We start from the raw sequence: 26,739 nt of genomic DNA on the forward strand, positions 1-26,739 counted from the left end.
TTCTATGGGAAGATGGGAGATCCATGTACTTCTATTTCTATCATGTATGCCACCCCCACCCACTGTGGTCCTTTTTAGATAGTCCTGCATCTCTTCCTTTTCTCTCCTGTAATCTATATATTAAAGAAAACATGTGACATGAAATCATCCCAGGAATTCATCAGTTATTGCTTGCAAAAATAAATAAATGCAAAAACATCACAACTTGTATTTTCATTTACTAGCTGTTAAGGCAGGGGTGGAAAAGGAATAGAAGAAGAGGAGTTTTGTGGCTCTACTTTCAGCAACAGCTACACAATCTCCCTGATGTCTAGCTTTAGTCTCTCTGCTATTAATGCTCTGCTGCTTTCCCTTGATAATTTAATTAGTATGTCTTGATGATTTCAATAAAGACTAGTCTCATAGTGGAATCAAATAAAGAAGAGAGTCAAGCAGGAGAGAGAGAGAGGTAGGCTTAAACAAAAACCTGCAGAAATTATTTATGAACATTTTGTCAAGCTATAAACTGTCTATAAAATAAATTCACAGCAATAAAACTGGAACATTTCTCCTTTCCAGGACTGGAGGTACAACTTGGGGGTAGGAGGGGGTGGGGTTGCCCATACCTCATTACACACAGTGTTTGCTGCATAGCTAAACTCATCTGAATGGCACTATTATATTGCTCTCCAGAAGTTGTGGTCTATGAAATTCAATCTGAAGTATTTTTAATGAGCATTCTGAAGCTCGTCTCAGCCCCTGTAAAGAAACAAGGGACACAGTGTGCTTCTGAATAGCTTGGAGGCCAGGGAAATACACTTCATTCAGTGCTTGCATAAAATATTGGGGAGGAATAACATAACGTCAGTTCTTTGTTGAATTTGTATATGCCTATTATGAAATTAGCTTTTTGGAAAAAGAATCCAATTTCAAAAATTAAACTGTGTGAAATTATGCAGGTGGCCTCCTGGAGGTTAGCAAATTTCTCTCCGTTCAGATGCAAAATATCACTTTATGCTGGTAAAAAGGCATGGTGTAGACATGCCCGAAGTGCTCTATTACAGGTACTTCTGCGGCAAATCTCAGGGTCATGTGGCACCACCAGAATTCCACAGGTTTCAATTAGCTCAGGCTTTCTAAGCTTCCTCAGGAAGACTAGAGATCCTTCCAAGTGTTTTCAAGACCAAGCTCAAGGAGCTCACTCCCACCCTTCTGTTCTGCTGCTGTCAAGTAAATGTACCACAGGGAAATGAGCAGAGACCAGAGGGAAATGAGCAGATGGTTGGCTGATGACAGGGGAGGCATAAAGTTGCGCAAGAGCATCTTTTTCTACTAGGATGTATGGGAGTTGCAGTTTCTAGTGCTTCCTGAACTGGTGACCTGACTTTGCATCCTGATAGGAAAGGATGCTTTTGAGAATGTTCAGGAATGTCCAGGCCTTAAGGATGAAGCTTATAAGGCCATCTCCTGTTGCTGTTTCTCCATGTTTCTTGCAGGGGAACATTAGCTGGTTGTGAGCACATTAAAAGATGGGCCATAATATTGGAGGGGTTTGGGGCATAGCTTTTAATGGGAATAGGATTTCCAGACTCCTCTTATTCCAAACTTTGTTGTCGTCACTAGTTCTGGTGGCCACAAACAGTAGCCTTGTCATCTGAAATTAGGTCCATGTGAGTGCTATACCATGTGGCAAGGCAATCCATGTGCATCAGGCAGTTTTTCAACAACCCACATCTGTATGCCAAGTTCTTCTGTGCAAACAATTTGCCAGATGGAGAAGCCTTTATGTGGTTTTCCATTTCATGTCCACTGAAGCTTGTTCATGTGAATCCAGTCAGTTCAGGGATCTGCCTCCAAGGGTGTCCCACTTAGCCATAACTCTGTAGTTTTAGATGTGTAAAAACTTTCTGGTCCTGCCAGGTAGATGGGAATAATAACTGCTGCTTGATAGATTATGGTATCATTTGTTCTTGTCATATTTATTAGTTTGTTGGTTACAGTTATATTTTATATTCTGCCTTTCCTCCAAGGAGGCCAATGTGACATACATGATTCTCCTCCTCCATTTTATCCTCAAGCAAACATGTGATGTAGGTTAGGCTGAAAGTCCATGGTTTCCCCAAAGTCAAACAGTAGGCTTCATGGCCGAGTGGAGACTAGGACTAGCGTTCTCCCAAGTCCCAGTTCAACAGTCTAACTACTACACCACACAGCTCCACTTGTGGGTGTTGTTATGGACATTTAGCTAATTTCCTATGATTCCCTTCCTCCATTCTCCCCCCCCCTTCTTCTGTCTAAGATCCTCCATTCCCCGAAACGCCATCTTTTGGGTGATTTCTAAGTGATTTAGATGAGTAGAGTAGACCTTTACTCCCAGGTAGAGAGGAAAACCCCATTTACCTAGTAGAGTAAGTCCACTTACTCTCAGGTAATGGAGGAAAACTCACAGACAGTAACGAAACTTGGTCGGGCGCCATGTTTTGGGGACGGGCTTTGTCCTGGGACCTTCCCCTTCTTCTTCACCCTTTTCTCTTTTTCCCTCGGTTCGGCGGGAAACCAGAGAGGGATAATGGTTTGGGATTGGCTGGAGGGGGCTGAAGTGGGAAACGTTCTCCAGACAATGGGAAAGGGGACAGGTATGTCCCAAGGTGCATTGCAAAGGGGTTCGTACAGCAGTGGAGTATGTGCAAGGTCTATCTGAGCATGTCAAGGATTCTGGAAATGACATCAGCTGTGACAAGTTGGGCTATTAGCCAATTGTATTTGTGTAATGTTCTTGCCATGTATAAAACTGGAAGCTAATTTCCGTTCGGGGCCTCTCTCTCATCATCTGGTCTGGAGGGAGGACCCTTTGCGCAAAGGATTTCCTTGGTACCTGAAGTGGAAAATAAACCTTTCTTTAAAAACTGCATCCGGATGCCTTTTTATTGGATTTAATTGGTTCGTATTCCACTATTTTTATAACAGTGTGGGTACACACCTAGTTTAATATGCAATAGCATGACAGGTTTCTTGAGAAACCTGTTGCACTAGCAAGCATTGTTGACGCTATTGCACAAGTCTTGATTTCTGTTAGTGCAATGCCAATAGTGCTAGCTTTAGCACACCTTTAGATCTTTCCCATTATTGCCACATTCAGCTGTCACACTAAACCATAGTTTGTACAACAAGAATAAGCTGGAAAAACAGGGTTCCCAATCACGTGGAGAGCCTCGACAGATATAAGAGGCTGTCCTCTTCAGAAAGTTGCTCTCCACAAATAGAGGGCAACAAATACAACAACCAGAGTGAGCAGGGCTATCACACTCCTTCTGGTCAGGTGTTTGGTTTACTCACTTAGAAAAAGCCTGAATAGCATTAATAATGAGAAGGCATAGTTTAAGACAAGAACAGATATTCAAAAGAATGGATGAAGATAGAAGTAGAAAAAGCTGTGGATTGTAAATATAAAAGTGATTAATGAATGATAAAGTAACAAAGAACGTTAAAAGTACAATCAACAATATATTTGAAGGCAATGTAAATGCCTACATCCCTTCCATTATTAAATAAAATCGGCTTGTATCTCTGCTAAGAAAGGTGACTGGGAAACTTTTTTTAAAAAAAGGTTCCTAAGAAACTTTGATTTTGTTTTCAGAGATTAATTGAAGCACAGGGGATTCAGTAGCTTAAGAAAAGCTTTGCTTACAAAATCTTGATCTGAACTCACTTTGTTGGATTAAAAAGGTCTGAAATATTAAATCTCTTGACTATGTGTTGATAGCTAATTCTAGCTGAGTTGATGAAGTGACTGTTTAATTTCAATTTGCTAGAAACACATTAAAAATAAACTTGTAGGACATGGGTTCTGCAAACATTACAGAACCTTTTTTTCTTCTTCAACCACTTCCTTATTAAAATGTCATGTTAAAGAATGGTGTAGTCACAGCTCTGACTATAGAAGAAGATAATCTGTTTATTGATTGGGTATTTCTTTACATTCAGGCAACTGTTAAAGCTAATAAGAGTCCCCAAACTTTCTTCAGTGACAGAAGAATGCATATCCTTGTTCTAAGCGGAAGTCAGAGGCAGCAACTGGGCATAGTGGAAATGGCTATCATACATAAAGAATGTTGAATGTGAAACTTAGGCTGCAATCCGAAACACATTTACAAGGGAGTAAGCACACTTGAACACAGTGGGTCTTACATCTGCGTAAACAAGCATAGAATTGTACTGTGGATCCTTAATTGGAGATATGCCTATTGAAAGAATTTAGTTTATGTTTAGTGCAATAAAATGAAAATGCCTTTTTTAGAGTTGAATAAAACTTGCCTATTTGCATAGTGCTCTTTGGTGTAAAAAATATTTTCTATTCTTTTTAGGTCCAACAAATTCTTTCTATTTTCTGTTCTTTCTTTGCCTACCAAAAGATGGGAATGTGTATGGAAAAGTGACTGACAAACACAGGAATCCTAGTGTTAATTAGATTTTAAAAATGTAAATTTTCTTTATAGTCAAGAGTTGAGAAGTCATCAAATTCTTAAGTGACTGATCTAGATACAAACATAATATATACAGATAGATGGATATAAACAGACATACTTGCATGCATACATACACGCACTTTCTATCTCTCTGCAAAGTGCTCTGCCATTTTTACTATTTCACATATTATTTTTTCTGCTTCTGTTAGTCATTGAGAGGTAGAACAGAGGACCAAAACTGCCGTATCTGGTCATTGTGCACCTTATTCAACTACTCGGTGTTTTGTGATTGTTGGGAAACTGAATTCTGCAAACTACCATCTTTTGTGGCTCTTGTGTGGGCTCTCAGAATTGCAGCATTTACATAGGCCTAATAATGCAGTATATTTATGAGAAATGTAATGCAGTTATAGACAATTTTACTTACCTACTTCCAGACTGCTTTCTGAATTGAGTTGATATGCTGCTTGTATTGTCTGTCACCAGCTTTACTTCCCTATAATTTACACATGGGGAGCCCCAGCTTGGTATTTTATATTCTGCAAAACTATGTGGGCTTCTTAAGAAAAGTGAGGATATGTTTTGAAATAATAGTTACAAGCAAAACTTTATCTGAGAATGGATCTAGAAATCTATTATCAGTGACTTGCCTTCCTCAATTAAAATAATGTAGAATACATCATGATTTGCTAGTTCATCCATGTATTTAGGATGTCATTTAACTTGAAAATTTCTTAAAGGCAGAATAGCTGTCCATTGATATATTCAGGGAGTCATTTAATTTGCATGTTTCTTAGCAGTGTGACTCTTGAAGTGTGAAACACATATTTTGCCTTCCAGGCCAGTTCCTACCCATGTCTTTGTTAACAGTCTCCTTCAAATATAAATTAGGACAAACTCACAACTGAATCAGTATCCCAGCATTTTGGCAACCAAATAAAAATAGGAATACTACTTACCTTCATATGAAAACATGATTATGCATTCATGCTGGTTTTGTGCTTATCTCTGAGTAAGGAGCCCATAAGGTGGCTTGGATAGCTTGGCTTTAGAAAAAAATATATAATTAAAATACAGCTTTTTTTTTGCTTTTTTTGGTATGGGCAGACAATGCATAACACTTCATTGTGTTTTTTATTATAGCAAAGAGCTCCAGGGAAGGTTTTGTTGGATGCAGTCTGCAATCACCTGAATCTGGTTGAAGGTGACTATTTTGGCCTTGAATATCTGGATCATAAAAAGATCACGGTATGTAAAGAAGCATTTTATGTAATTCATTGTTTTATTCACATTTTCTCCATCTGACAGATTTCATCCCTCTTGTATTTTGAAAACATGGTGTGGGGAGAGAGGTTGGCAGCAGTTGTATTTAAAATGCTTCCAAGAATTTTTTTAACTTCCTTCTATTGAAACCAGGAGTGGTGACTGAAAATTAGGCCTATGTAGTCGAATGTATACTTTTGTATGATTCAGAAGTTCCGATGAACATGTAAATTGTTCATAAAACTGAAACAATGTAATTGCAATCTTCCTTTCTTTACCTTCCGCCACAATAATTGTGTAATGTGCATGTCCACACGTACATTCCTGTTTTGATACATAAGATGATATACTGTGGATTGAGTGATCTCCATTTAATTTGTAATGTTTTTTGTCCACATTACATGCCAGCCAATTATCTTGATTAGGTCTAGCCTTTAGTTTATCTCTGCTAGCACAATATTGCTGCAAAAATTGAACAAGCATAGCAACTACTCCATATATTGACCTTTGACTCGGGTAGAATCACAAATTACTGTTGAGGAATCTCTGGTCTGAGCTGCTTGTTACACTCGTAAGGTTATAATCTCTGTGCCAAAAATAAGTGTAGAGCCACCTACTCCTGTGCTGGCTGCCCAGCCGTTTGTAGCTTGGTTATATCTTAGTCATTTTCTTCAGATATTTGGCAGTCCATAGATCCTACATTGTGCCAAGTGTGAAGTTCAAAAACAAGACGTAGAGTTAATGGAATGCCAAGAAACATCAAGACCTTTTTAAAAAAATGTCTGAAAAACTCTATTTTCCCACAGTCGGATAATAAATAAATGACCAAGGCGTAAAAGTTTTTATTGGCCGAGGAAAAAAAGTTTAAAAACTTACTTTTTAAATTCCATCCCAAAGGACTTATTTATACATTTTCACATGCTTAAGTAGAGAACCTTGAAAAGAAAGTGTTTGTCATTAAATTGCTATTTTAGCTCTTTAACAATATAATCATGAAAACATATTGCTGAGACCTAAATTTAAACAGAATAATTAAGATCTCTCTCCTTTTTTCTTGTTTTCTTCAATTGTGTCTCCTGGAGCTATGCTTCTATAACAAGGACATCTTCCTGTCTCTTCATAATTAAAATCTACTCAAGGTCAAATGTACACAACATGTGTGTTCCTTTTCAAAACCTTTTGTTCATTGTTGGTTTCCAGGAGAAAAGTGATTTTTCTCTTTGTAAGAAACAGATTTTAAGTTTAAAAGCTTTTTATTTTACTATGCTCACTTAAGGTGTCAATCCTAAACCCACTTACCTGGGAGTAAGCAAACTCAACGTGACTTAATTCATAGTAGACATGTATAGGATTGAACTATAAAGAATAAATGTGTTAGTCCTTAAGCAAGACTCTTTGTTATTTTTGGTACAACAAGACTTAATTCGAATCCCCCTTTGGAAATTATAAAAGTTGAATCAAAGCATAAGTGAACATGGTGATATTATATGTGTTTTCTGTAATATATTTTACATATATTAACTGGGTTAAAGAAAGCAAATAAATAAAACCCTCAGCCACCTCAGCCTAAAAGTAAGGGGACGCCCCCTTCCACTCCAAAGATAAGGCATATATATGTCCATGCAGGTGTTTTGAAAAGCAGAAAGAGAGAGAATGATGGGAGGGGGGAATTTCAGGAGTATCTTGTGCTTCAAAGGCCTCTCAGGTACGTGCTGAGAGAAAGCGAGAGGACAAAGTGGGAAATAAACCATGTCAAGCTACCGAGTGATTAATCATCTGTTGGCAACAGCATGGCTTAGGGAATGATTAACCGGCCCAGCATGGCTTTGTTTTCAGCATGGCTTATCATGACGTGCAAACTGGCCCGGTGTATTTAATTGACCCATCCCCACAGCCAGCAAGTGAGGCACTGGCTTCAATAGTACAAGCCATGATGTAAGAGCAGCAGCATGGGGGAAGAATCATGCTCACTTTCCTTTCCCATGTCATCAATCTGGTGTCTGACACTGCTATGATTTTCCACTTTTGATTGCATCACTTTTGTACGGTTTCTAAATTCTTACATTACCAAAGAAGTGCAGAATGAAGCTATGGGACAGCAGCAACTGTGCCATCCCAAGCCGCCTTGTTCCTTTTTCAATGGTAGACTTAGACTCATTCCATATTAGCCAACATTTTGCTGCGTTTTTAAATTTCCACATTTTGAATGCTTTTCGCTGCATACATGTTAAGGTCCTTTGGTTGAGGCATAATGATAGTTTAGGCATTTCGTTTCTCTTGGCAAAGAAACAAGAATATGAAAGTTGGAAGTGTGTGGTAGACCACTGGGAGAGAGACAGGCTGTTAATGGGGTGGAAAACGCTGCATATATTGAATATTTTAGTCACGGTCCACACCGCATAGCTATATTTCTTAAATTTGCATAGATGATGATGATGTGCTTTTTCGTTTTTGTTTTCAGGTGTGGCTGGATCTTTTGAAGCCTATTGTGAAACAGATCAGAAGTATGTACTGCCTAGTTGTTGCTGTTTTGCAATAAAAATAGGCCCAAATCTGATAATACCTGTCCCACAACTATGTCCCAGAAGGAGCAAAAGCATGCTTTTCTCTTCCCGCACCCTGGTACATCTGCCTTACTTCCCTGGATATCCACATGGTAACTTCCTAAAAGCACTTACATATATAAAATCCCAAGCTGCAAACTGCCCAGAGAGCTTAGGCTGTCGGGCAGTATAAATATGTAATAAATAAATACATGTAGGCACTGATTGCATGGTCAAGTCCAGAATTTTATCTGGGTTATTGGCCGCGTGAAATGGGCATAACCAGCATTGGATTCTACATATGTAGGCCCTGTCTGAATGTTACATCCCATGTGAATGTCCAGGGATGTTGGAGATGGGACAGGCCTGCACCCTCACTCTTCACCACTAATTAGGACAGATCCAGGGACAAGTATTATCGGATTTGGACCATATTTTGCTTGATTTGGAGAAGGTGACTTCGAGTTTCTTTTGAATGCTATACATTATCTTGCCTTTGAGATAGTGAAATGTTTGATATACTACCTTTCCTGCAGACTTTTTTTTCAGTTTGTTGAACAAGCTGCTTATCCAAATTCATTTCACATAAAGAAATTTATTTCACACAAAGAACATTTCTTTATGTGTATTTGTTTTGATTTCCCCAAAACATTTGCTTGTGAATACTGACACATTGATTTCTTTTGATTAGTTTATCCTGGTTTAGATCCTTTCAATGTGCCTTTAAAATTGAGTATGCTGTAACACATAAAAGCACTTGCTTCCTCCTGAGTGAGGACCGAAACAGATATTGCTTCATATGTGTGTCATTTTTACTCTAGAGTAGGCACAAGGCCCCCGATCGAGACTGGGACCCTAGCATGGGAGGGAGCTTTTAAAATCCAAATGACTGATTGTTGTCTCTCAGAACATGGTGACTTTTTCCCATTCACCCTAGGACAATAGCCACATGAAATCAGAACTGGTAAAGGATCCAAAAGCAGTTTAGCTCCATGAGCACATTTTTCAGCACAACGAACTATTTAGGTTCTGTGTGGCTCACACATACAATATGCAAAAAAAAATTGCACATGTGGGTGATAGTGGTTGTGTGAATTGGTCTTCAGGTATCCAAAATCGGTATCATAAGCAAATAAATGAAAGACAGGCAGTGTGAGGATGTATGAATGTTTACCATGCACCTTGTTATGCATGCATAAGAGTGAGGGTGTTATGGATGCTCACGGCCCACTAAAGCAAGTGATTCTTTGTCAAACTATAGCAGGAATTTACTTTTATCATCGTTGATGAATTGTCTTGAGCCATGTGTGGATATCTATGGCTGAGTAGATTTAGATTAATACATTTTCTTTTCTCTTGGTTCAAAGTGTTTGTTTAGGGTTTCAAGGCTCAGACCCCACCTCTGCCTGGTATTCAGTCTTCTGGGCAGGTTGCTTGTCCTTTGTGACTAGCCAAGTATTCTATGGCAGCCATTTTGTGGCATTGCCCAGGACAGTTTCTCAAATTGCCCAACGTGCCCATGGGTCCAAACCGGTTCCCTACACTTACTATGAACATATAAAGAAGGGTCATAGCTCTGCAATAGAGCACATTCTTTGCATGCAAAAGGTCCCAAATTCACTCTTGGCACCTTCAAATAAGGCTGGGAAAAGCCCCTGTCTGAAACCATTGAGAGCTGTTATTAGTCAATGCAAGCCATTTTTGTGGGGTGCCCCAGTCATTTTTGTGGTCCCCACCATTGCCACGGCTGCCAAATTTGCCATAGTGGCAACAATCATGCCAATTTAGCCAAAGAACAAGGCACACTGGAGCGCATCCTATAATAATAATAATAATAATAATAATAATAATAATAATAATAATAATAAAATTATTACCCTTCTCTCCCTCTGGATCAAGGCGGGGAACAAACTGATTAAAAATATAAAAACATTCCAAGCAATGTAGCACTCCTGGAAGCCTGATTCTGCTTGGAAACGAGGCACATGCGCCCTGCATGCCTTGTTTTCCTGCTTAAATTGGCATGGTTTTTGCTGCTGCTGGCAAATTCAGCAGGGGAAGGGTGCAGCCCCTGGTGGGTTCCAAGGAGCAATGTGTCCCCCATCCACCAGAAGATGCTCACCCTTGGTGTAGACAATGCTGAATTAGATGGACCAATGGTCTGATTCAGTATAATACAATTTCCCATCTTCCTAACATGACTGCAATCATTTGCCAGTGGCCATTTCATCGAGTTCAGAAAATATTAAACGACGTTTCTGTTACATTTAATGCTATTGTGCTAAAAAAAAAGTCACAGTGGGATTTAAAGTAGCAAAGTGTATGATGACATCTGAATTCAATCCAAGAAATTTGTATGTGACAGTATGCAAACATTTAATTCTGAATAGTTAAGGGTTGGTTTCCCTCCCTTTTTTTTTCTTCTTCTAGGACCTAAACATGTCATTCTAAAATTTGTGGTGAAATTCTTCCCACCTGATCATGCTCAGTTGCAAGAAGAGTTAACAAGGTTAGTGTTGCCATCATTTTCGTTTTCATTTTATTAGATGAACAAATACTGCAAGTATCTGTGTGGAGCAGGGGTGATGTTTTGGCCTACAGCTCCTGTGATCCTTCACCATTGGCTATAATGGCTACGGCTGATGGGAATTGTAGGTCAAAACATCTGGAGGGCTACAAAGTGCCCACCCCTAATGTAGAATTACTGTTGAATTACAACACAGCTCATAGTATGGTGGGAGACTAGGGGTTTATCTTGAATTCAATTGTAGACTGTTCTGTGTCTGGTCTGAAACTGAACTACTGTATTTCTTCGATTCTAAGACACACTTCCCTCCCCCCCCATATAAACATCTCTAAAAGTGGGGTGCGTCTTAGAATCGCGGGTGCGTTTATTATTTCTTAGAATCAAAGCTTTTTTTCTGTTGGTGGTACTGAAATTAGTGTGCGTCTTACAATCGAAGAAATGTGGTAGGTCAGGCCCCTGACTGGTATCTCTAGGCTCTGCCCCTGCTACAAGGCTGCACTGCCATTGCCACTTGATGGGGCCTAGAAACCTCAGACCTTACTGCAATCTTCATGGTCTTCATGCCATACTTCAAGCCCTCTTTGCAACCTCCACCTTGGACAGATCTTAGATCCAGAATCTGGCTCAGTAGTATGTGTGAGCAATTTAACCCCCCCTAGTAGTTCATTTGCACTGCTCTTTGTGCATTCCGTTTCTATGCCGAGTTTTATTGCATTTTTTTAAATAAAAAATTGCGTCAAAGTATTCAAGCAAAGATCCCCATTAGTGTGTAAATTCCATATTTTTGTGGTTTTTTAAAATTGCTATATCTTAGCTTTTTGACAGTGTGCTGTCAGTGCTCCTTACTATTATGAATTTTGATATCATCTAATCTTGAGCCATCGTCGTGCTTTAGTAATTTGCATTCTGCTACGTGTGTGCATCGCCTTGCAGTTTCATCAGCCCTAAATTTCCTCTTCTGATTTCCCACTTGTGATTTCCCACTTCTTAAAATAACCCGCTGTTAAGTAAACTAACTGAGAGAAGTGGGAAGGTGGTGGCAGTGGCCTGATGACTGAAGAACAGCTATTTTTGGTACCTGTATTCAAGGAAGGCAATAAAAGCTACCCAGATAACAACCGTGGTGTTTGCTTATCTTTAGAGGCTCTGCAGCAAATATTAAAATGTTTGGCTTGATTATTCTGCAAAGCAGAAAAGGCTAGATTGCATCATTTGTACAATGACAATCTTAGCTTGTTTATATTAACTCCGGAGAGCCAACAAGTTTGGGGGATCAGGATTATGCCAATTTATCCCTCAAGCAAGCCTCACCAACCCCACTTAGATGTTTGCAGGTCAACAACTGTGTCCATTTGGTCTGTGGATACTGAATTCTGTGCGCAGAAAGAGAGGCAGGCAGAACTGCAGGGACAGGCAGGATCAGATCTTCGAGTTTAGTTGGATTGCTTTTTTTTAAAAAAAATCTAAACCATCTTTCTTCCAAAATGGATTCTAGGGTGGTGAACAATACATAAAAAGTTCAGATACAAATAAAAAACAGTAACGCTACCCATCCTACAAGCATTGAAAACACAGAGGCGACAAACTATAAAGCAATACCACACAGAGAAGCAGTGCATTAAATTAAAATGCCTAGGCATTTTTTAAAAACAACAGCAACACATCTTGACCCAAAGATTGAAATGTCGGTGCTAGTCAAATTTCTTTATGGAGGAGATTACAGAGATGGTGCACCAGCGCAGGAAGGCCCTCTCCTTTGTATGCATATAATGTCCTTCTTCTACTGATGGTATTCTGAGAGGAGCCTCTTTTGAAGATTTTAATGCACAGGCAGGTTCCATGGAAGCATATTCATAAGTAAGGAGTAAACATGTTGATTGTACAGATGTCCCTGTCTCCCTTCACCCATCCTCTTCTTTGTTGTGTCTTTTTAGGTACTTATTTGCATTGCAAGTAAAGCAGGATTTAGCACAAGGAAGACTCACCTGTAACGACACCAGTGCTGCTCTCTTAATCTCCCACATTGTACAGTGTAAGTAAAGTTTTTTCATCCCCTAACCAGTTCTGCCTTTTTGAAGAATGAGGTATTTGTTGCCAAGTTGTAATAGAATACTGATGTCTCAGTATGTTTGATTCCAATGGAAACTTTTTTCAGGACAAAAATGGGTGGGTGGGGGAACTTAAACCCTCCTCTCCTGAAAGACCACAGTCCCGATCCTAAATGGGCCACGCAGACTGATAGAAGAGTAAATAAAAGCAAAGCAATATTTTGTTTGACCCTCAGCAATAGCATTGACTGTAGTTAAGGCTGCTTAAGCAGGAATTGAAACATGGATGGCGTCAAGAAGTGCCTTCTCTTCACTCTTCTTCAGAGATTGTATTTCAAAACATCAAGGTTCAAACTGCAGTAGGAGCAACTTGCCAGTTGTTTATTTTCAATATTCATTGCTATTATAATACTGTTGTATTTAGAACCTTCTTTACTTTCCTCTCCCTTTCAATTTGGCACAGGTGCTAATTGGTGTAGGTCAGCCTTCCCCCAACCTGGTACCCTCAGATATTTTGGACTACAATTCCCATAAGCCCCAGTCATCATGGCATAGTCTGGGATTATGGGAGTTGTTGACCCAAACACTAAGGGGCACCAGGTTGGGGAAGGTTGGTGTAGATAGTTTTTTTTTCTGGTTTCCATCCTTCATAATGTATTTGTTAGATTTGCAGCTGATTCATTCTGATGTCTGATTTGAGGCATTTTACTTTGCGCTCCCATACGGCTTTTATGGAATTGAATTTGAGACTGTCTGTGCTCTCCTATGTGTGACTGAATGGTATATATTTCTTTTCTTATTAATGTAATAGTGGCATGTCCCTGCAAAAGAACTACATTGAGATCCATATGCCACTATTTTTTTCCATCAATGTTCCTGTATTTCTCAAAGCATTCCTTTCTTTTCTTTTCCTTAGAGTATCTTTAACTAGTTCTCCCAATAAGGCTCATTTTTCCTCAGCATATTCAAACCCGAATCTCATATGTGTCTGCTGTGTAAGATGAAGTAGGCAGGGATAGATACCCAGGCCAGGCCTACCATCAGCAGATTTTGGGGTACTATTCCATGGTGCCACATAGTCAATTACTTCGTTCATTATTATAGTTTTGCCACCAATGAAGTGGATCAGGGAGGGATTGCCTTTCGGAATTTCTACCTCAGGCACCAAAATATCTTTTGCTGTCTCTGTACCAATCATAAAAAAGAAGAAACAGAGGAGATTTGAAAGAAGCAACCATATGAAAGTGCCTGCTTTGTAAGAAATGGGAACACTTTGCATATTACCAAGAGATGACTGTATAATTTCCTAAATCTTTGGACAGCTCACTGCTATAGGTTGATGTTCATGAGAAACCTTTATGGGTTCATAAAAACAAAGCATGAGAGCAACCTTACTCGTTCGCAGTAGCTCCTGTAGCCCATTATCCAGCCTCCAGGCTTTGGATCCTTCCAGTTGTCTTGTTCTCCACAATGAGAATGAGAACACCAACAATCTAGAAGTGCATCTTATTGAAGGCAGCAGAATCTACTGCTGAATAAATATGCATAGCAGTAGGCTGTCTCCTACCTCGTAGGAACTTTAGTCTGCCTCTCTGTGTCTGGATTGCACCCACCCCACTGAGCACACACATTTCTTTGCCCCCCTAGCTGAGATTGGGGATTTTGATGAAACCATTGATCGTGAACACTTAGCAAAGAACAAGTATATACCTCAGCAAGAAGCACTAGAAGACAAAATCATGGAATTTCATCGTAATCATATGTAAGTATTACCATTTAATGCTTAAGTACCAATGACATGCCCAGTGCTGTAGGGAATATAAAGTAGTAGGATTTTTGTCCAGAGGACTTATCATCTGAGAAAGCTAGGAGAAAAAGTGAAGGGAAAGGACAGGGCTTTATAATGGAGTAGCAAAGTTGGGACAAGGAAGGTTAAATGTCTGCACAGAAAAGGGAAGCTTTAGAGATTCTGGTAAGCCTTTGAAGAAATGGATTTGGGAACAGATAAAGTAGAAGTAATGGGAAGGAAGACAGTGTTCGTGGTGTCAGGACCTGCATGATAGAAAGTGCAAAAGTTGGATCTGGAGTAGGGAACAAAAGGAAGGTGAGTCTGTTTATCTTACTTATTTTTTATTTATTTTACCTGTTTTATAAATGGACTTTCGAGGCAGCTATGTTTGTGTAAATTGAACTATGCATGTGTCAAACCCCAACAAACCATGGTGCACCCATTTCTATGTTGGTTCAGAGGTGCTCACCCTTTTGGAAAAATCGTATTTAGGTGTGGCATCACATAAATAATATTTAATTGCTAATGCAAAAAACTGGAAGAGTGCTCATCTCTTAAGGTGGAGATTGCACAACCTCCAGGTTTGGGAAGAAGCACAAAGGTATGCCAGTTGCTGCACTAGTATACAGTTAAAAAAAGAAACAGGCAGGGAGATGCAAGAGGTTTTTTTTGGTGTGGGATTTGTTTTTGTTTTGATTTTTTGCACTAAGTCAGGTAAATCAGGGGAGGGAAACCTCTGGCACATGGACCTAATCTGGGCTGTGCAGAGGTCCAGTCACCCCACAGAGGGTTGAGCACTCTCCATGAACCCCACACCCTGCACTCCCCAATTCCCTGCATCCTGCCCTTGCTAATCCCTGCCCCCTGGGATCTTCATCGGAGAATAACAAAGGGATTCCCCTTTGTACCTCTCCCCTTCCATCAGAGAGTGAGCAGCACAAAGAGGAATATCTTCGTTATCCAAAATGGAGATAAGTTGGGGATTCCATGTCAACACTTAGCCAACTGCCTTCCCATGCCGCTTGCACCCCAAGCAAGATGTGAGTGGTGTGGCAAGGAGCAGCCCAACTCAGTCAGGGCCTGCAGGAACTGGCTCCTTCACACCCTGGCCAAGTCCTATTCTCCATGCAGAGAGAGGTATAGAGTTCTGTGCCTCTTTCTGCATAGAGAAAAAAAATACGTTTTTTAAAGAGAGGGTGGGGTGGGCAGATGATGTCATCAGAGGGGTGGGGCTTAAGAATGGGATCCTGCCCCCTTGATGTCCTCTGGACTGCCAGCTTGATCCAAGGGATAGTCCAACCCCTGGACCAAAAGTGGTTGCCCTCCCCTGACGTAAATAATAAAGTCACTGCTAGAACCTGTTTTCTTTTATTTCCTTTATTTCTTTCATTATTGCATTTCTGTACCACCCAATAGCCAAAGCTGTCTGGGCAGTTCACGGTTTTACAATGAATAAACAGGTATATAAGCTTGAGCAGGAAACATCTGCCTTGAAATGCCCTAGTGGTTCTTCAAACCTGCTTCATCCTCTGTGTAAAATCAGTTTGCATTCCTCCAGTGGACAAACACCAGCAGAATCAGATTTCCAGCTGCTTGAGATTGCCCGTCGTTTGGAAATGTATGGAATCCGATTGCATCCGGCCAAGGACAGAGAAGGAACAAAGATCAACTTGGCAGTTGCCCATACAGGCATTCTGGTGTTTCAGGTATGTGAGTGGCTCTATTTATGGTTCAGTATAAATTTCAAAAAACAGAGCTTGGCTCATACCTGCTATGTCATGAGATCATGATGTGAGAACTTTTCATGGCGTGGAATACATTTCTCTCTTGTTGCAAAGGTTTCATAAACTTACCTCCTGTTTAGCTTGGAGGTGATTGAAGCAACCTGGAGATCCTGTGTCCATCTGCAAGTGTACCATCTAAGCATTTTGTGGTGGTGGGGCCACTGGAAACTATTGCCCTGGGACTTCCACATGGAGAGGCCACATCTACATTGGCAAACAGTATATACTCCTAAAAAAATTACATTGACACAGAGGGAATGAATGGGTGGGGCCTCAAATGAGCATTCTGCTCCTGGTCATCTCTGGGTGTTGTTGTGTTTTATAAAGGCCTGGTCCCATCTGTCCAGTGGATAGATTGGCACAGATCATTGCCTTATTATTGCCTAGTTGAGCAAAAAGTGAAAATAAGTCATTACAACTAGAGTTTCCTTTATTGTACCACTGAAAGTGGAAATGTCTTCTGTGTCCTGGTCAGCTAAGACTAAATAAAAGCATACCAGTAATGGAATGCACATAAAAGTGCAAATTAATTTTACAGTTGAATATGTATTTGGGAGAAAAAATCATATATCTTCTTTTTCTTTATTATTTGTCATCTCTAGGGTCACACCAAGATCAATGCCTTCAACTGGGCTAAGGTTCGAAAACTGAGCTTTAAGAGGAAGCGTTTTCTTATTAAGCTGCGGCAAGATGTAAATGTAAGTCTCTGGAATGGCACAAGACAATTTCAAAATGGCGGTGCTCCTTGGAAAAACTCACTGTTCAGATACTTGACAGAATTATAAAATGGATGCTTACCATTTAGCGTTTCATACTGGTGCTTTAAACCACGTTACCTTCATATCTGCATACAAATGTGAAGTTGCATCTTGTTTCATCCTATGGGCTCTAGACTTTAACAGGAGATGGATCATTGTCTTTTCACCAAAAAGCCATCCCCCTCAGCACCACTTACCGTGGGAGCTTCTCTTTCTGTGCTACTGAAATCACATTTGCTGGGCTGGATGTGCTGCTTCCCTCCATCTCAAAGTGATCTTAGTTGTTCCTGTAATATCAGTGTCCTCTCCCTCAGATGGCTCTGTTAAACCTGTTGCTTTTATTCCCGCTTGCAAAAAGTTCCCTGGTGAGGGATGCTCATTGGCAATGATAAATTCAGGAGAGGGATGATTGAAGGGACAGATATGAAAGGAATAAACTTGATAAATGGGTGAAGAGGGAGTAGAGGAAGAGTGGTGAGGTGAGTTAATATTCCAGTTTCAGTGGAGAAAAGGCATCATTTACCCCAATGACACATTATTATTATTATTATTATTATTATTATTATTATTATTATTATTATTATTACATTTTATAGTACTTCTACTTGGTGCTCTGAGAGATCTGGGTTTTAAGTCTCCACATGGCTATGAAAATTCACTTTAGTAGCTCTGGGAAAGTCACTGTCTCTCAGCTACAGATCCCTATCTATGAGATCCCAAAATAGGTTACTATTTCCCCTGTTAGTATTGATCTACCACCACCCCAAAAAATCAGACTACAAATACTCAATCCTGTGCACTGACTTAGACCTAGTTCCTAATTTTAGACCTTAAACCTAATTTTAAAATGTCTTAAAAGATTCTAGGATTTTAATAATGTGTTGTTTTTATGTTTTTAATCAGTTTTATGTATTTTATATTTTTGTGTTCGATGTTGTTCCTCGCCTCCATCTGGAGGGAGAGGCGGGTAAGAAATATTTTTTTAAAATAGTTCTCACTGAACTGGTAAACCTGTGTTTGAGTTGTACCTCTTCAGACTGCAGATGGGAGCTCACGTGATTGAATATGCATCCATAAAAATATCTCTGCACAATGAAACTAGATCTATCTAGGTGAAAGATAACCTAGAAGTCTTGTGTCTTCCTTTCTATTTTGAGGGAATTGTTTGGTCACAAGAATTCCTACTTTTACTCCAAAATGGAATAGCCCAGGCACAGCTTTATCACTTTAGTAGGAACTAGACTGTATTCTCCCCTTAGTTTTTAATATGGCGAATTGATTCTTCAGTAGATACTTCCAGTCAGCCTTCATGACTTACGGCATTCTCACCATTCTAAAATATTGCCTGTCATTTCTCCTGTAGCACTCCACAAAACAAATTTTTTCAGGCTGGCATCAAATCTGATTAAAGGGTTTGGGAAAGACTGAAGTAGGTCAGCAATAGAAATGATTAAGCACTACTTTATGGAAACGGAGATAGTTGTTATCATTTAAGGGCTTCATATAAGATATTCCCATTATAATGAAACAACATGAAAGTTACTGCCCATTATGTGTTCTTGTTTTACACGCTAAAGAATTAAACAAATAATTCAATGGAATAATTCTTTTTTGTCTGGATGCTGCACAGTCTGGAAGAGGCAGTAAAGAATAAAAGTATATTCAAAGGCTATTTAATTCTTAAAAACAAATGATGTAAAATACATATGCTTCAACTTTGTTCAGATCTACACCTTGTTTTAAATCATTATGAATCTGGAATAAAAAGCAGGAAATAACACTATGGCCGTTTCTACACTGCCTTTTCCCCAGGATTGTCCCTGTGCACCCAAATGACACCTAGGGGATCCCGGGAGCAAGCAGGGACAATCCCTCCATTTTCTTGGGATAATCCTTAGATGTAGAAAGGGTCCATGAAAGCGATATACGGAATGTGGATTGTGCCCCAACAGCTATCAGTTCACTTCAACACCACTGCAAATCTGTAGTGTAGATGCAGCCTTCATTGCTTGTCTGTACTTTATGCAATATGAATGTTATTCTTTTGTTCAAGAAGGTTATAAATATGAGAAAATCTGGATAGGCCAGAAAGCCTGGAGGGAAATGTCCACTTTTTTGCTATGACTATGTACAAGTCTGTATTTCCCCTCCTTTTTCCAATGTAAAACCTACTGGCATTCTTTTTCAGAGTAACTTCCAAGACACACTAGAATTCCTGATGGCCAGTCGGGATTTTTGCAAGGCCTTTTGGAAGATCTGTGTAGAACACCATGCCTTCTTCAGACTATTTGAGGAACCCAAACCAAAGCCTAAACCTGTTCTCTTTACCAGAGGTTCATCTTTTAGGTTCAGGTAGGATATAGCTTTCTTCACTTTAGTAATCCATGAGAGGAATGTGTTTACTTATCCTGAGTTAACTGGCTTGGTTCAGACATCATGCTCTTGCTCCAAGAAATCAGGGTTTGTTGAAGTGGAAACCAGTGATGAGGTTGGAAGCTCCCCTCCCCGCATGTATCTGGCTTCAGAAAAGATTAAACCGCAGTTTCCCATGATAGTCAAACCCAGAAACAGTGGTTTAACAGCTCCCAACAAACCTGGCTACCTACACATTAGTAGGCAGGAGATAAACCAGGGAATTTTGCCTGAGGCCAGGTACAGTAGTGCTTGAATTCATTGTATGTTCTCACTGCAACAAACTATGGTCTGAAGAGAGCCACTGAGAGATTGATTGATTGATTGATTCAACTTGCTTTTGACATCCCCAACCAGAAGTTTTGAGCTAAGGACTGGCATCATTTATTCTGACATATGGAATACTGGTGTTCTCACACAAATAGCCACATCAAAAATGGCAGTCATAAGCAATGTTGGCGAAGGAGTTCATCAAACATAGTATCTCAAAGATATGATATCAGGAATCTTTTCCAGTTTTCAACACTGGAGTGGGAATTTGGGTCACAGTTTTGGCAGCAGTAGAAGGGAGAATTAGGATGCAGAGCAGAGTCAAAGCCAAGGGATTTAAGGCTATATTTGTCAATTAGGTGATCAGCCAATTGACAATTGAATGGTCATTCGATCACCATCTCAAACCTTGCACTTTCTTTATACAACAAACAGTTTTTGGCACCTTAAATCATCTTTTAAATCAATTTTAATGTGTATTTTATATCATGGTTTTATACTGTTTGTTTTATACTTTGAATGGTTTTAATTTTTGTGAACCACCCAGGAAACATCGGCTGTTGGGTGGTATAAAAACGCAATAAATCATCATCATCATCATCATCATCATCATCATCTTTAAGTTGCCACAAGATACTGAGATATAGTTTATTACCTGCTAATTGCCTAGCTTTGGGGTGGAGGGAAGAAACTCTAGTGTTGTTGATATGGGAAGTGAAAAAATATGTCTTTGATAAAATGTCTTAAATCAATCATTTTAATTTGAATTAGAGATGGAATAAAATACGTTGAAAATATAAGATCAATTTCAATATTGATATTTAGATTTCACTAAACACATTATCAAAGGTTGAAACAACAAGATTTCAAACATCTTTGGCTAATGTTTATGATTTTGATAATGAAATTTAGGTTTTTAAAAGAGTCTTTGCAATAGACTAACACAGTAACTTGTCTGTAAATTTATATAATAACGAAGCTATTCTCTCCCACTAAAATATGCCTGAGATCTTGAACATGTATGAGACCTTTTTCTTTAGGCTTTCATTTACGGTTGGGCTTCAGCTGGCTGGTGGGGAGTAGAAATTGTTGCAGATTTAAATCTCATTTATTAAGGAGAGTTTATATGCTATGTACAGTATATTTAAGAGTTATTTTTATGCTTTAGGTCTTAAAAAAATTAAATTAGCCTGTGCCCTAGATAAGAGGCATAATAAAAATTCTAATTAAAAATAAAATTGTCACTTCTCTGTGTCAGTTTTGCTATCTCAGCTCTGTAGGTCATCACATATACATTGCCTTCCTTTCTCCTGCTATATCTGCAGCTTGACTTGTATGTGATGTTTCCTCTGCATACTGAGCTTTTCATGCTTATTTTCGGGATAGCTGAGAATGCAGTTTCCCGACCGTGTAATTTGTGGTAGCCATTTATGCTGATCTCCACACTTCTCACTGAATATCCTAGAAATTATTCCGTCTCATAATCAAGGTCGGCCCGAAGCATCTTTAATAAGTAGGGACTATTTCATTGGCTGCTAGATCATTTTACATCTCAGAGAAGTATTCTGCTGTGTTGTTTTGAGAGGCCAGAGGGGAGGGGCTTTAGCTCAGTGTATGTTGCAAGCAGAAGGACCCAGGTTCAACTTTGGCATCTCCAGTTAAAGGAAATTTTGCTGCCAAAGATTCCTCCAGAGATGTTGGAGTCCATTGCTAGTTCAGGAGCTGCTTCTAAGACATCACCATGTGTTAATGTCTTAAGCTCCTTGTCTACTGAAATTATTTTAGTCTAGGTATTTGCATTGTCTTTAAGACAATTGATTAAAACAGTACTGTAGTAATTTCAAGTATTATGAAGAGGTTCATAAGAGCCTGACATTAGCAGTGCTCCAGGTGACCTTTTTTTTTAAAAAAAAAAATACAAATAGAAAATTGATTTTATTTCTGTTGTACTAACACAGTGGCCTAGTTCACACATCATGACAACCCAGGGTTACCATGAACAAGCATACTAATTCGCATGGCTCAGTTGCTCAAGCTGGCTTCTCCTGCCAACAGGTGGACCTAAACAATCCAGGGACACTGCAGCTCTCGGTTGTTTATTGTGACATCCAAATCTGGAAGTTTGGCTTGTCTCTCCCCCAACAAGCCAGAATTGCAACCACAGATTTATTCTCAGGTTCCAACTCTGGCCTGTTCGGAGAAAAGCCAGAGTTTGGACATCACGCTAAACAACCCAGGACATTCTATCCCACTGGTAGAAGGAGCAAAGCAGGAGCAACTGAATTGGGTGAACTAACCCAAGGTTTGAAAAAGAACTGGGTTGCCATGTAAACTCTGCACCTGTGCACTCATCTTTCATGATGATGAGCAATGTGGGGTAATACCATTTCTTGCATTGAATTTGTATTCTTATAGGAAATTTGTCATGTCTGACTTGGCCCATATGCGAAGCAATCCTCAGTTAATATTTGAGTCTAGACCTCTCAGGTCCATACCCAACACTTTGTGTCCACAAAACATTGTGTGTATGATTCTAGCTGGCATTGATGTTCACTTTAAGTATACTCCTAACTTAATAAGAGAGTTGAATGGCAAGAACCAAGACTACTTCTTCATGGTCTCTACGATTCACATATATGGGTTATGTGCTTGTGCAAGAACAGTAATTTGGAACAGTCTAGAGCAGTGCTTTAGGCCAGAGCTCCACCCTCCTCCTCTGCACATACTCCAGGGCATGGCTTCTTCTGCCTCCTGCTCAGTTCCATTTTGTCTGCTGCAATGACTAGCTGTGTTTGGAACATTCTCCGAATCTCACATTTTTTTTCTAGTAAGGTAACTACAGTTGTTTCTGATTGTCCTCATCTTCTCCCCTTGTGGGTGAATGGCCTCCAAGGCTTTTTTCAAAAATGACTTGCTGTGTCTGGGAAAGGCACACAGAGTCCTGTACCTACTGCCAGGCCTTTGCCAAGCAGGCCTGAAGAAACAGAATGGCTTAACTCCACACCCTATTGTGGGAGCAAGCCCTAAAGGCTACAGACTCTGCTGCACAGAACCACCTCATTTTCACTCCCCTTTGCTCACTCCTGCTCACCACAGCTCCCCCATCCATGGAAGGGACTGCAGAGCAACAGATGCACCAGCTCTCAGTATGACATCAGTCTTAGCCCTACCATAGTCAAGGAAGCTTAACCCAGCCTCAAAACTTCAGTGCCGATGACCAAGACCAAGAAATTCAAGCCAGCCTGAAATGGACACCCCACAAATTCCCAGGCAATGAGACAAAAGACCAAGAAGAATGCGTGTAGGTTCAAGTCCAATGCTGAACCTATGGCATCACCCTTGCTGACACTGTCAGTCAGTCCTGCCACCAACAGTCTCCAAACTACCTTGTCTAAGGTTACCTACTCCGATTCTGGAGAATTTATAACCCACCCTCCTACCTGGATCAACATTCCTGTGACGATATCCAGTGCGTGGGATGGGTATCGAAGGATGAATCCAAGGGCAGTTCCCCATCAGTGGCCCTTAGGCCCATCTTCCAGACCCACTCCCAGTCACAGTGACAACACTCCCTGGTCTTGATTTCCTTGATACCAAGAAACTTTGCCAGCACAAGCTTCCTCTGGAAGTTTTCTCCATCACTGCTATGACCTTCCATGGGACAATCAATGGCACTGATATGACAATCGATCTCCACCCTACTACTATGATGACAGGTCACCATCATGATGGTACCACCTGTCTTCACTGTGGCACCATGGCTATAGGGAGAGAGATGCCCCACAATACTATTCCCATTAATGCCGATCTTGTTCTCCTCACCACAGTGAGTGGTCTGAGTTACTGCCCACCTCCAATCCAAAAACAAACAAGAGACAGGTGTACTGGTTGTTCTGGTAAGTTTCTTTTGGTTTTCAGTCACCTATATGTATGAGTCACAGAGACACAAGGAAGGACAGGTTGCTTGCCTATAACAGTAATTCTTTGGTCATCTGTGAACTCACACAACCCACCCTCCTCCCCACTTCAATGTCTTGCTCTTAATCCTCTGCTGCAGCGGACTGGAAACTGAACAACAAGCAGGACCAACACCCTGGAGCGTGTGCAGAGTGGGTGGGCAGAGTTGCCGCCTAAAGTTCTGCTCAGTTCTAGAATGATCTGATTGGCTGTTCTGTGCAGGCACATAACCAAAATGTGCGAGTTCACAGATGACCACTCAAAGAACTACAGTTACAGGTAAGCAACCTATCCTTTTCCTGCAAGATTGATTTAAATCTTCCAGCTTTTAGGAGTGGTTGGGCAGCGCTCCCAAGTTTCACTCTCACTGTTTCAGAGATGGCAGATTATATCTCTGTAAACGTTTGGACTGTACCCTACCTTAGTTTGTAGCAACAGACCATTTGATCTTGTGAATTATGAATGCAGTAAAAGATATATATGTTGTGCTATACTAATGCATGCTGCTGGGGGGAAAAACCTAGAGTGTATAGTGATGCTACTCTCATCATTCATGCATTTTGACAGCCATCTTGTTTTGTTTTGCCTTTTCAGGCAGATCACAAAAACAGGAGGTTTATTGAGCCCCATCCCAGTGGGCCACCAAACATGGCCAGGAGCCTACTATAGTGTAACAAAACTCAGATCTAATTGTGGGTTGTTTTTACACCAGGCATAAAGATGCAAATTCAGTTTTGTCCTGTGTAAGAAGTGACTGGTATAAGATAAGAAATGACCTCAGTGCCAGAACATGTATTATGGTTGCCAAGGGGATGCAACCCAAACCATCTCCCCATCATGAGTGGTCCCCAGCCCCACCTCTACAAGCACTGACAACTTCTAGTCATCATGGATGGGATGGATGAGCTGGCATCAGAAGGAGCATTTTCAGGGGCATTCCCATAGTGATCATAACAGGTGCTGCAGCTTTCATTCACTGTTTCCAATAGCAAATGATCATGCCTGGTATTAGAAGCCGTCTACAAGAGAAATGCATTTTTATTAACCCTCTTTGGGCCATTTTTACTTTGTTTGTTTTTTCGCCCTTCCAGTGGCCGAACTCAGAAGCAGGTTCTCGATTACGTTAAAGAAGGAGGACACAAAAAAGTACAGTTTGAAAGGTTAGAGAGACTTTGCTATAATAATTTGGTCTATTTGCTTTTAAGGGTTTTCTTGGGTCTCAAATATCATCGTTCAGCTCAGTTAAGCCAAATGACAGCTGCAGGAAATAGGGGGATGAACTTGGCCTACACAGTGTATAAGAGGAAAACAGCAGCGTATGCCTGGGAAACTAGTGTGCTGTGTACACCTCCCCACCCAGCCACCGGCCTGCTTCTTCCTGCTCTTCCAGTTATATGCTTAGGTGTTTGGGGTTTTTTTTTTAGTTTAAGAAAACAAATTATGTTTACCTACTGATTAATTATATTTCCTGTTTCCCCCTCTGTTTGGGTTATGTCAATAACTCAAAGTAAGTAGAATAACTCGTACTTGCTAGTTTCTTGTTGGATTCTGGCTGAAGCACTTTAAAACTAGCTGTGACCAGGGCCTTCTTTATCTTTGTCAAAGGTCCAAGAAATCTGTTCAAATTGCTGCTCTTATGATTATGAAAGTACAGCAGATGTGGTAGTGGTAGAATAGCACTTCCCAGTGAGCAGCTATACACACACACACACACACACACACACACACACTTTTAATTTTCAAGTCCTACATGGAGGAAGTTGGTAATTATGCTTAGTTAATTATATATACTTTTTTTTCTTACTTTAAAAAAAAGCAAAGAAGAGTGAATTTATCATGTTAGTTGGCGCAATTGACTGGTGGTACTGAAATGTTAGGCATTGTAAGCGTGGATTCTTGCATGCTAGCGCCAGATCTGTTTCTAAACCCATCTGTGACATGGTGAGTTCAGTGTTTTTACAAAGCTGTATAATGATCCTAGCAACGGGTTTGTCTTCTGAGTCATCTTTTGGAGGGCTCCTTTAGTGCTCTGTCCTTTCCTTTTATGAAGTTTATATAACACGTTTACTGAAATATCACACGCAGATGCAATGAAACAGAAAATCTGTTTCTGAGCAAGAAGACTTTTTGAAGTTGGAACTTCTGGTTAGACACACAATTGTCTGCCATTGGTTTATTAATGAGCCTGGGAAATGTTATATGGATATTATTATTATTATTATTTTACTTTTGACAAAATGTGTTTTTCCCCCTCTCTAGGAAACACAGCAAGATCCACTCTATCAGGAGCCTGACTGCAAAGCCTTCAGAACAGCATTCAGAGGTGCCAAAACAAGTCAGTTATATTTCATGCTTTTACAAGCAAAAGGTCCAATAGCCCTTTTTGTCTTTGCCAGGCCTTGTTCAATACCATGCGCCATAACTCACCATCAGGAGAGGCCAAATGAATAGCAATGCTGTGGCTTTAAGCAGCCTTCTCTTTTCCTCTGGTTTGGAATGCTCCCAAACGAATAGGAAGTGCAAAAGATGGAGAAAGATTTAACTTAGGCAAGCTGTACAGATAAAAATATTGAAGCTGCATGCCCAGCAAATTCATGTGTTACTCACTGAAGGTTTAAGGCTGAAATCCTATACACACTTATCTGGGAGCAAGTCCTGGTGAAGTCAGTGGGACTGATTTTGGAGAAGATATGCATAGAATTTCACTGTAAATAAATTGTACAGATATATAATTACATTGGTGCAAATAATCTGCATACTTTGAGCAAATTTGATCAGAGTTAGGTTTCTTCCCTCTAGGGTTTTGGGGGAAGGGTTAGGGTTTACACATTTATTTATTTATTACATTTATATCCCGTCTTTTTTCCTCCAAGGAACCCAAGGCGGTGTACATAATCCTCCTCTCCTTGTTATTCTCACAACAGCAACCCAGTGAGGTGGGTT

The 26,739-nt window shown here is 40.1% G+C and overlaps 1 protein-coding gene across 6 annotated transcripts in view; it reads left to right on the top strand.

Moving 5' to 3' along the window:
- The window catches only part of FARP1 (FERM, ARH/RhoGEF and pleckstrin domain protein 1), a 194,293-nt gene that overhangs the window by 118,737 nt on the left and 48,817 nt on the right, over positions 1–26,739 (top strand). For 4 of the 6 annotated variants that reach the window (XM_063126101.1, XM_063126105.1, XM_063126102.1 and 1 more), the window contains exons 3-12: positions 5,589–5,693; positions 8,170–8,212; positions 10,682–10,760; positions 12,713–12,810; positions 14,474–14,588; positions 16,174–16,321; positions 17,002–17,097; positions 19,346–19,509; positions 24,888–24,956; positions 26,056–26,131. In XM_063126101.1, coding sequence (XP_062982171.1) covers positions 5,589–5,693; positions 8,170–8,212; positions 10,682–10,760; positions 12,713–12,810; positions 14,474–14,588; positions 16,174–16,321; positions 17,002–17,097; positions 19,346–19,509; positions 24,888–24,956; positions 26,056–26,131 — 993 coding nt within the window. The remainder of the gene's footprint in view (positions 1–5,588; positions 5,694–8,169; positions 8,213–10,681; positions 10,761–12,712; positions 12,811–14,473; positions 14,589–16,173; positions 16,322–17,001; positions 17,098–19,345; positions 19,510–24,887; positions 24,957–26,055; positions 26,132–26,739) is intronic. The other 2 variants (XM_063126104.1, XM_063126106.1) reach the window with 1 other exon arrangement.

Source organism: Elgaria multicarinata, chromosome 5 (genome assembly GCF_023053635.1).
Source record: "Elgaria multicarinata webbii isolate HBS135686 ecotype San Diego chromosome 5, rElgMul1.1.pri, whole genome shotgun sequence".
In the NCBI taxonomy this organism is placed as follows: domain Eukaryota; kingdom Metazoa; phylum Chordata; class Lepidosauria; order Squamata; family Anguidae; genus Elgaria; species Elgaria multicarinata.